The sequence below is a fragment of the Silene latifolia genome, chromosome 11 (genome assembly GCF_048544455.1).
Source record: "Silene latifolia isolate original U9 population chromosome 11, ASM4854445v1, whole genome shotgun sequence".
Lineage (NCBI taxonomy): Eukaryota > Viridiplantae > Streptophyta > Magnoliopsida > Caryophyllales > Caryophyllaceae > Silene > Silene latifolia.
The window spans coordinates 204971890-204983077 of NC_133536.1; the positions used below are offsets into that span (position 1 = coordinate 204971890).

The 11188-nt window shown below is 33.3% G+C and overlaps 1 protein-coding gene across 1 annotated transcript; it reads right to left on the bottom strand.

Moving 5' to 3' along the window:
• Positions 1–7166: 7166 nt before the first annotated feature.
• On the bottom strand, positions 7167–8853 carry LOC141612415 (uncharacterized). The gene is made up of 3 exons (XM_074431181.1): positions 8516–8853; positions 7918–8413; positions 7167–7553 (listed from the first exon to the last, which is right to left on the bottom strand). The coding sequence occupies exons 1-3, from the start codon at positions 8756–8758 to the stop codon at positions 7435–7437; spliced, it is 858 nt and encodes a 285-aa protein (XP_074287282.1). The 5' UTR covers positions 8759–8853; the 3' UTR covers positions 7167–7434.
• Positions 8854–11188: the final 2335 nt, after the last annotated feature.

Genomic DNA, 11188 nt, shown 5'->3' on the forward strand with positions numbered 1-11188 from the left:
AAAAATATTAGTTAATTATTTGTAAATTGTCTTTTTAAATGCGTATTATACTGTTTTTACTTGTTTTCGTTATAAGGTAATATGTATTTTAATTAAATCTTACATTACTTAATTTTATTTTATGTCATATTATATAACGATATAACATTATAGTGTTATTTTTAACAGTAAAGTAAAAACAATTTCAGATAAAAATAACTTATAAAATGTCTTTTGATGGTAGTAAACTTTCGTTTTATACCTCTTACTAAGATTACATTACGTATTCCGTACATGTATAACATTAAACTCAAAATATAGTTAATTTATACAATTAATTTAAAAAGAAAATTTCTTTATAAAACAAATCTAAAAAATACTATACTAGTTCCTAAATAATTTGATAATAATTGAACTTGCCCGAATTCTTGCAAATCTGAAATTAACTCGGCTTACATTCGACGGGTTGACCGATTTACCAAGTCTACATGAGTAAACGGTATGCTACAAGACCATCCCCATGCAGAGGTCGCGCTAATTAGGTCGCGACCCGATTTTACTCTTAATCCCACTTTATTTATCTTGACTTACTTTTACCCTCCCAAGCAGAAGATCACGACCTAGGTCATCAACTCAATCATTTTTCACTTTTCAACCAATTACATCTCTCAACATTATATAACCTTTTTCATATATATTTTTTTTATTAATTATTAATATTGTCAACCAATCATATATCGCCACATATAGGTCATGAGGTAGGTCAATTTGCTCCACCAAAGGTGACAAATTGACCTCTTCTCTCCAAAGGTCACCATAATTTTTTAATTAAGTGGTGATTAGTGTGACCAAGCAAGGTCATGACCTAGCAATTGACCTTGCTTGGGGATGGTCTAAATCTTAAGAAACAAGAAATCGGTGAATTCCATAAAAAAAAAGATCATATACCAGCATACAAGTGTACAACTACTAGTATATATATCGCGCGAATGTGAATTTGTGAATCTGTGGACCTAACCCGTTTAGGATATGATTTATAACACGCAAATACGCAATTGACGGATGGGTATGAATTTAAATTGAAGAGGAAGCAAATGGGGTAATTCCGTTTACTAAGTTCACAAGCAAGGAATCTTGTCGCATCACCAAGACTCACCAATCATCATTTTCTAAACTTTACTATGTGATGTAACCTTTTTGTTAAAGAAATTAAAGATGGAGTATTTTATACTCCGTATCATAAATTCTTATTTAAAATAGATATTATTCGTATTAACTTTAAAACTAAATATACCCATATAAGGTAATAAGAGTTACTTACTGCAATTCAATCCAAACTACTCACTTACTTTTGGGTGGTCTTCGAGGCGACACTTTGACCGCGTTTTTCTTCCTTTGTATATAATTTTTTTTTTCAAAAAATATAATTTATGAAAGATATTTTCATAATACAACTAAATATATAAATTTTATCGTTCAAAGTTTGACCTCTAAAAAGCAAGTGAGTAATTTGGATTGGATTGGAGGGAATAATACATTGGAAAAAGGTAAAAGGTTAGTCATATATACTCATATGGATGGTATTTCACCCGTCTAAACTTAAGATAAACAGTGTTGTTTTAAGCAAGACTAACCGAACTTATATATCATCATTTGTATAAGATATAGGAAATATTATGATCATGAATGATAATAGTATATGTCTTTACACTTTTGTATAAGATATTGTTATGGATTATGAGTTGGATAATTCTTGATCATAATATATGTTTTTAACACTTTTGATTGCCCTGTGAGGCTGTGATGCGTATGAAGTTTGGCGTAAACATCTCTACGGGTTAGAGAACTTTTTTTTATCGGTGGCATTATCAGCAACTTATGAATTTATGATAATTCTCGATCATAATACTCCCCTTATTCTCGATATTTGTTATCCTATTTCATTTTTGGTGTCTGAGTCAATGTCGTCATTTCTATTTTAAAAATAAACTTGATAAGGAATTTGATCATTCACACTCAATTTGTTTCATTTGTTATTTAGTATGCGCCTCTCCGATTTAGAGAAGATTTATTTGACTTGTGACATTATTAGTAGGTAGTCATCCAGCCCCGGTCTTAATTAGAGTAGGTGGTTATCCAGTTCACGGGTCCCTTCGATCCGGTGCGGTTTTGGACCGACTTTTTGTTAATGAAATAGTATCTTATTCTCCATATATCATCACTTGTCGTAATAGGAAATATTATGATAATGAACAACGGTGGATATAGGGGGTTAGCGGGAGAGCAACCCTCTGCAAGCGATCGAAACTTTCAAAGTTTTTAGTCGGTACATCGAATGAAGCAGCCGTATAATGTTTTCTTCAATTAGATCATTTCATTATGATAAATAATCTAGATCGGTTCCAATCATTTTATCATTTAAATTCCATTAACCTACAATTTGTCAATAATTAACTGAACTAAGCAAATACGATGAGGGTTACATGTATAAAAACATACGTTCGTGCATGTGCAATTAGGTGCATTATGTATGTGTGTAGGCTTGGAGAGTGGCAAAAGGAGGAGAACGTTGGCAAGAATTTACGAAGTGGGTTCAATTATTATCAAAATTAAAATAGTTTAATACTTTCAATTTGTCAGCATTTGATTAATTATTGTTTATCCACAACTTAATAATTAATTATTCAAATTAGGAATAAACAAACCTAGTTGATTGCCGACAATCTTAAGTAAACAAGAGATGATTATGACTAAGAATGTTGCTTAAAACTGTGCTAATCTCCTTGTTTTATGCCACTAAGTATAGAACAAAGTTTCCAATAATCTAATCTAGTTCCTTTCAAAAAAAATAATCTAATCTATATAGTTAGGGTGTTCACCGGTCAGAACTCAGAACCGGACCGGTTTAACTTGCAGACCGGATGACTACCTAATCCAAAACCAGAAATTGGACCGGTTAGAAGGGGACCCAGACCAGGCCGAATCAGAACCATTTAGATCCGAATTTATCCAGGTTTGGACCCGACCGGTTAGATTTATAAGGTATTTTAATGTTTTTGTTTGGACCGGACCGGGCCGGAGATTGGCCATCATAATTTTGTGAACCTGAAGACCAAGCCGAAATGTATCCGGCCTGGCCGATCTAGTTTATGAACAATCCTACGCTAAGCTTATTTAATTTAGCTTTATTCATCTCATCAAATTTCAATTAAGTTAAGCTCAGATCAATTCTTTTCAATTTAGTTCAATTCAACTCACTTCAGCATAAAAGAACCAGACATAGTAAAATTAAGGCTATATTTCTTTAACTTAAATTCAGTCCATTTTGGTTCTCCTCAATTTCATGTAGTTTAATCTAGTGCATTTCAACCCAGTTCAGTTCATTTCTACTCAAATTAACTTTATTCGAGCTCTTTTTAATTTATTTCATTTCATTCCAGTTTAGTTCAATTCATTTTAGTTTCAAAGAACATTACTCAAATACTCCGTAATAAATACTCGGATGATATTTATACCTAGTATAGTACTCCGTAATAAATACTCAGAGGATATTTATATCTAGTACTCCCTCATATTCTATATTTTCTTCCCTATTTCCTTATTCGGTTATTCGAGTTTTCTTCCCTATTTTCTTTTTTGGGATGATTTGTGTGGTTCAAATTCAATGACATGTGGGGGTAGTGTGTTTTGTATGGTCCAAATTCACTTTGTTATTTCTTGAGTAAAAATAAAAGGGGAAGAAAATATAGAATAAGATGGAGTATTTGTAAAATGAGTTTCTGATTATCTCAAGAGTTTTTAAGTAAAGTAAAACAAATTTAAATCTTTTGTCAAGATAGTGAACATCACTTGTTTCCTAAACAAATGTGAATATGCTTTGCATGTCTGTCATCCTGTGAAAGGTATTCAAGCATTGGATCTTGAGCAACAATGTTAGTTTTTTCACAAATTCTCATTGAAGACATGACATATCCGTCACAAGCTTGTGACGGATACCACTTTACCTCACAATGTATCCACTTTTTCTCTCTCTGCAACACTATTCATGTGGTCCCCTTTCTCCACTAACCAATTTTGTTACTATTTTATCTCACAAAATATCCGCCACAAATGGTAACCCGTCACAAGGGAGACCAATTGTAGTTTTTTATGGTCTTCATTCAAATGATCGTCAAATAATCCTTCTCAAAATTAGCTTTTTATGGTCTAAAAGTTGGTTTCAATACTAAGATTAGGTATCATTAGTTAACCTTTTGTTAACGAGATGTACTCCCTCCGTTTAACTCCATTTCGCATGTTTGCTTTTTGCAAGGGTATTAAAGAGCGAATTAAAAAAACTATAAAAAGTACATAAGGAAAGAGAATGGTGGGGTTAAAAATATTAAAAAAATATAAAAGTAGGGTTTTATATTGGATTAATGTGGGATATAGATGACATTTTTTGTAAATATGGAGTGTAAATAAAGATAGAATGGTCATTTTCTTAGCCTGAAAAGAAAACGTATAAAGTGGAGTTGAATGGACAAAAAAAAAATACATATAAAGTGGAGTTAAATGAAGGGAATATGCAACAATTTTTTATTTCAATACTCCGTACTAAGATTAGGTTTCAATACTAAGATTAGGTATCATTTTCCATTAGTTAACCTCCGGGCCTCTGTCACTCGAGCTTCCTCTTCGTTCTACGTAATAAACTTGTTTTCAATCATCCGTCTTTAGACGTGAATACAATTGAACATTTTATTAACATGTACGGAGTACTACGTTATTGTAACTGTCAAATTAACATTTGATTATAGTCAAGTTGAATATAACCACTCTTTTTATTTATTGGGCCATAATATCTAAAAAATTTGGTACCGAGGTAAACATTTTGTTAATATCTTTATCGTGATTTTATTGTATCGACATCGATATATTATTCTTACCTTTTGTAAATACAATCATGCATTTGGCGTGAAATAGTTTGTCAAACACGAGAAATTTCATGACACGAACATCCATTTCTCAATTCTTGTGACTTTACCATCTAAACTAGTTGACATTTTCCGAGAAATGATAGAAATTATTGTTATAACGGAAGCAATAAAGAGACAAACGCACAGATTTACGTGGTTCACTAACGGTGTGTTAGCTACGCCCAGAGGCAGAAGGGAGAGAGTAATTGATATGTGAGGAGTTTTCATATTACATATTCAGACGCTATGATAAACATGACTGTTAGGTTGGGGCTTAGAGAGTTTATATAATACTTTCTAAGACATAATACACAATGACCTAATAAAGGCCCAAGACAGACCTAACCCAATAATAAATACGGATACCGTTTAAGTTTCGGGTGTGTTGCCCCTGAACCCCTAAACCAGGGCGCTTCGCCCCTGAACCCAGACTCGCTGAACTCCGAATAGTCGTTTCAAGCGGCGACTAACGGAATTAAGACACAAACCCAACAATTAGTTTACTTGATATTATTACTAAATAAATATCTCATCATGGTAAGTCTCAAAAATCTCTACTTTGCATTTTTTATTGCCATTAAAACGACAACCTATCGAAATAGCAAAAAGGACACAAATGCACGCCTAAAAATATATTTTGGAGCACCAATTCTTATTTCAGACCAAGGTATCCGTCTTATTAATAAGACGGATACCATATTCTCTCACAAAATACCCATTTAGGGTGAGTGGAGAAGCACATGGGGGGTTCCACCTTTGTCCCCTCTACCCATTTCCTCTCACACAACGACCCGTCTTAAAATCCGACCCGTTTTAAGCAAGACTTACTCATTTTGGAGACCCATTCATCCATGCCAAAATCTTAGCATGTCGTATTCAAGATTTGCAACATGCAAGTGTCCGATGCATATACACAATCACAAATTCTAATTTAAAATAACATTATCCGTTTTAAATTTAAAATGGATCAAATACATACCAAATTATCTCATTTGATACCTAAAAAATATCAAAATTTTTGTTTTTATTATCCCCTAAGCTAGTATTTAACTCGTCTTAAATTTAAGACGGATAATACCCGTCTTAAATAAGACTTACAAAAGTGGAAAGTGTAGATGTGTGTATCTACATTTTACAAATGTGAAAAATCAACTGAGAAAGTGTATAAACGTCTAATGTTTGACCAAGTCAACACAGAAAAAGAAAAAACAATAGCAAGTTAGCAACGATAACACAGCCTTCCAGGACGGTCTTTATCTGAATTTTATAGTACCCAAAAATCCAAAGTTCAATTTTAAATTAATTGAAAAATTCTAAAGAAAATGGAACATATGTGAAACATTGTTCGGCCATGGGCCTAACTTGGGATATTCTAATTTGCTTTCTTGGCTTTGTTAGATTTTTTGTATTTGACCCAATTCATAAACTCGATCACTATTTTTTTAATTTGACCCGATTCATAAACTCGACCAACATTCATTAATCATTATTTATGTCTCTTACATCATTATATGCATTTTGTTTTACAAATTGTGTTGCACACATAGTTATTTAAAATACATAGTTTCGAAATAAGATTTGATTTAAGAACTCAATTTACAGGTTAACAAATACAAAGTAATACTATTACTCATAAGTCATATGTGGTATTTTTCTGTAAATGTTGCCTTTGTGGCGGGTTAAGGATGATTTTAGAAACGGAGAGGTATATTTCTCCTAATAGCACCAATTATATACAGTATATTATTTCTCCTCTATGTGAGCATCCATTATTTGTAAGTGCGACTATTGGATCATTTTGGAAATAAAATCTACATTAAGAAGGGAATATATGGCAAGAATTTAAATTTCTCTGTGGCATTGTGAAGTGAATAAAAGGCCAATAATCATATCGGAAAACACGAAAGAAATAAAAATGAATCTTCAATTTATTTAAATTATGAGCCCCGTGGGGATATTACATCAAATATCAAGGAGATATACCTCCAAATACCTCACATTGATCTCCTAATTTACCCAAAACATTATATTATTATTAGAATCAGAAATGTAAATTATTTAATTAAACCTTCATTTCCTACCTAAACCAAGTATCCTTCTTCCTCTAAAAACCCATCACAAAAAAGGGGGCCACCAAAAGCTAACTTTTTTTCTTAAAAGTAATTATAAACCAATAAACCAATTTCAAAACCATAAAAGAACTCGGATTTTTCAAAGCAACAACCGCAAGACTGAAATAATCTATCTTATTTATAAATACTTTGATACCGAAACTCAGTACGACCTGATACCATCAACTTATTTTCCTTTTATAACCCGTAAACCGAATTCATCGCCATTTTCCTACTTACTATGAGACTCACTATATATTCTATACTTAACAAACCTAAAACTCCATTCCCCTTCACCAACAAACAAACCAAGACTTCTAATAGTGATTTTTTGACTAATAATAATAATAATAATAATAATAATATTAAATAATTAAGGTAATTAATCAATAAGTCCAGTCATTGGGCAGACTTAATTCATGACCCTGGCCCACCATTGCTACATTTGTGTTCTCTGTCCTTCTCTGCTGCTCCAACATTACATTCTTCCTCGCCCACATAATTTCTGCATTTTTGGCATTTTGTCTGTTATTAATTAATTATACTAAAACCAGTAATTTAACAAATAGTAATCGTTAATTAACATAAAATTAATCATAATTACCATGCAAACTATACAAAATTTGAAATATTTACTTCAAATTTTCGAAAAACTTTTTAATTTCATCTCATTGCATGCTTTAGTATTGGACAACTATTGTATGTTATGTAACAACCACTTTTCCTTTTTATAATTAGTTTACCCTTACTTTATTTTGTGAGGCGAAAATAAAACTATTAACCGTGACGAAGAAGGTAAAAATAAAAAAGAAAACATTGGACCAATTAAAAACGAGAAATTAAAGCACAATGAGACAGTAATTACTCACCAGTTGGTTTAGAGCGTAGTGGTTGTGGTCGTTGTTGATAGTTACGAGGCGGAGGCGGTGGTGACGTGGAAATCCTACGTGGAAGGAATACTCCAGTTCCCGTTGACCGTCGCTTGACTCCCTCCATTGTAGGCCCCACCACGCCAGTAGATATCCCTTGATACATGCTAACATTGTGTTGGTTGCGGTGGTGGTGGTGGTGGTGCAATTGAGATGACAGTGGGGTCCATGCATGGTGGTACCCACAGTGGCAGTGGTGGTTCGGCGTGAAGGCAGAAGTGTGACGTGGAGCTCCGACAAGAGCTCTGTTGTTGTAGTTGTTGTTCATTTGTGCTGCCATGGCGTTTATCTTAAGACGAGCAACTTGACCTGCTGCCTCATATAACAACTCCCATGCGGCGTCGTTTTTGAGTTCCGGAGTTAACGGCGGTGACGGTTCAGTTGACCCGAATCCGGACAGAGCCGATTGTGGTGATGTCGAATATAACCACGGTTTCTACAAAATTAAGTTAAAATTGACACATGTTAGTTTAAATAAAAAAAGATAAAGAAATGATCGAGACGGTTGAAATATATACTTGTTTAAATATGTACATACCTCAGGGGTGGTGGATTTGTTGTTATGGAGAGAAATGTGAGAGAAGTGGCGGGTTAAGTGGGAAAGGAGCAAAACGTCGTCGTTTTGGTTAATGTTTTCGTCATTATCAGGAGAGTCAAACGGGTCAGACCCGAAACCGGAGTATTTTTGGTTCATTTTCGGGTCGTTGGAGGGTTTTTCTTCGGTGAGGAAATGAGGTGGGAGCCAAAACGCTGCGTTTTCAGCTTCTTTGATGTCTGTCATTGTAAATACGGTGCGTTTAATATGATTTTAGAGAGAGAAAGGGTAAAATGGGAAGAGTAGTGGTGAGAGGGGAGAATGGAGTGGGAAGAGGAGGCAAGTTTTATAGTGGAAGGTTGTAGCTGCTTTATTGGATTCACGTGGTGGAGTCCAGCTCTTTTACCTGGACTCCCCTTAATCTGAAGACACGTGTACTTAGTAAAAATTAAGGGCTGAGATTGTGTAGTAAATAACCGAACCCGAATTAGTAGAACCCAAGTTCTGTAAAAGACTCAAACCCGACTGAACTAATCCACCTCAAATCCGACCCGATTAACCCATTTATCATGTCTCATAGAATAACAATATTTTTTAATCAGTTCGTCTCATTATAAACGGCCACAATTCGTTTATAGCTATAGACGGACAGTGATCCTCTCACAAAATGAAAGTGGGAGGGCAAGTAGGGTATCCATTTCGCCCACTTGCACTATCCACCTTTATTTGTGCGAGGAATTCTATCTGTCTACAGTTATAGACGGATAGCGTCCATCTATAATGACAATTTGTGTTATTTAAGATAGGGTGGCATGTAATTAAACTTTTAAGTTAGTTCATGTAAAATTTTGGGTTACATTGTGACTTGTTAATTATCTTTTTAAGGTGTCGTTTGGTTGACATGGCGGAATTAATCTCCCGTCAATTTCAAAAACACGTGAATTGGGTAATTCATGTAAATTGTTAAAAAGACGTTTGGTTGACATGTAGAAATTAAATTGACATATGAATTTCAAACTACCTAGGGGGAGCTAGGTAATCAAATTCCTCCATTATGGAGGAGTTTGCAATTTCTAGGTAAAAGGAAATTATGGGATTTTGGACAACCCAACATCTTCATTTTTTCCAATTTATGGGATTTTCGAATTCTCTCGCATTTGTAGTGGCAACCAAACGATGCCTAATTGTAAAAATAAAAATAAATAAATAAATAAATAAATAAATAAAATACTTCATAGTTAAGTTTATACTCCGTAGCTTTCTTTTGTCGTTTCATCTCATATACCATCCCACTAATTAATTAATTATAATATCCACAATATATATATATATTTTTGGCAGCCAATATCCACAATATATGTATTCTGTAAAATGGTAATTTAGTGAAGCAATTCAATATGGATTTGAATTTAATTATATACTGTATTAGAAGTAATAATTAGATTAATTTCACAACAGAGGATGTTTTTCTACATAGTTTGGTCACCTGTAATGTTCAAATAGATAAATGACAATTAATGTTCCAAATTAAAGTAGAGCCCAAGTCTTGGGTGTGCCATTTCAATATTCCCCATACGTACATTCCATTAATTGGAAGTAGTTTCCAACCAATTAGCTCAGATATTTAATTTCTTTTTTTTTTGAGGGTTCAGATATTTAATTTCTAATTTAAAGCCATTTTAATTCTCTTCATTTTGATGTACAACATTATGTTTGTTTTATGCAGAAAGACCTAGGAGGGAGAAAGGGACCATTGTTCATGGATATGACTTAGGGCATCAACAATAGAGGTTTGTCAACAAAGGTTTGTGTACTTTTTAGAGGTTTGTTGACAAACCTCTCTATTGTTGGAGATGGGGTTTGAGGTTCATCCATAGTAATGGTTACACATTTGTATACGGGTTTGTTGATTGACATGGCAAGTGGTCCCCTAAAAGTTAGTATATTTTTATTCTCCAACAACATATATATGAGGGGAAAAAAATGGGTAATTTTATGTGGGTCCTATGATATGAACCTTGAAAAGGTTTGTCTATTGTTGTATATGGGTTTGTTATTGAAGAGGTTTGTTAAATTGATGATGTGTCATGTGACAAACCTCTTTAGAGGTTCATCTATTGTGGATGCCCTTATGACAAATGAACATTGAACAATAGTTACCACTTACCAATTAGAAGTATGTTCAACCTGAAAAAGTAAACAAATGAATAATACATCAAAAAATAAAATAGGTAAATAAATTAGCAGAAATCAGAACAAATGAAGTAACAATTAGACCATGTTTGATAAAACTAATTGAAACGGTAGCTGAAACCTGAAAAGTTAACTGAAATCCGAAAAGGTAACTGATAAGGTAGCTGAAAATTAGGAGCTGATAAAGTAGCTGATTATATAAAAAAGTGTTTGACAAATTAACTGAAAAGGTAACTGATTTTGATGAAATGACGTAAAAGGATATAATAATCATTTAATAATATAAATTTAAGGAGTAAAACGGAAAATTAAAGCAAATCGGGTACCTGAAATCTCAAATGCTACTATAGGTAGCATTTCGTTTCAGATAGCTTATTTGGTTAAATAAGCTAATCGCCAAACGTTTACAAAAAATAAGGTACCTGAAATTTTGGTCAAATAAGCTACTTTGACCAAATCAAATACCTGAAATGCCTTGACAAA

Excerpts from the sequence above, each read along its gene's own strand:
- LOC141612415 (XM_074431181.1), bottom strand. The coding sequence starts at position 8,758 with ATGACAGACATCAAAGAAGCTGAAAACGCAGCGTTTTGGCTCCCACCT. Across the intron at positions 8,414-8,515 it reads ACAAATCCACCACCCCTGAG|AAACCGTGGTTATATTCGAC; the intron begins GTATGTACATAT and ends TTAATTTTGTAG. Across the intron at positions 7,554-7,917 it reads ACTACGCTCTAAACCAACTG|AAATTATGTGGGCGAGGAAG; the intron begins GTGAGTAATTAC and ends CCAAAAATGCAG.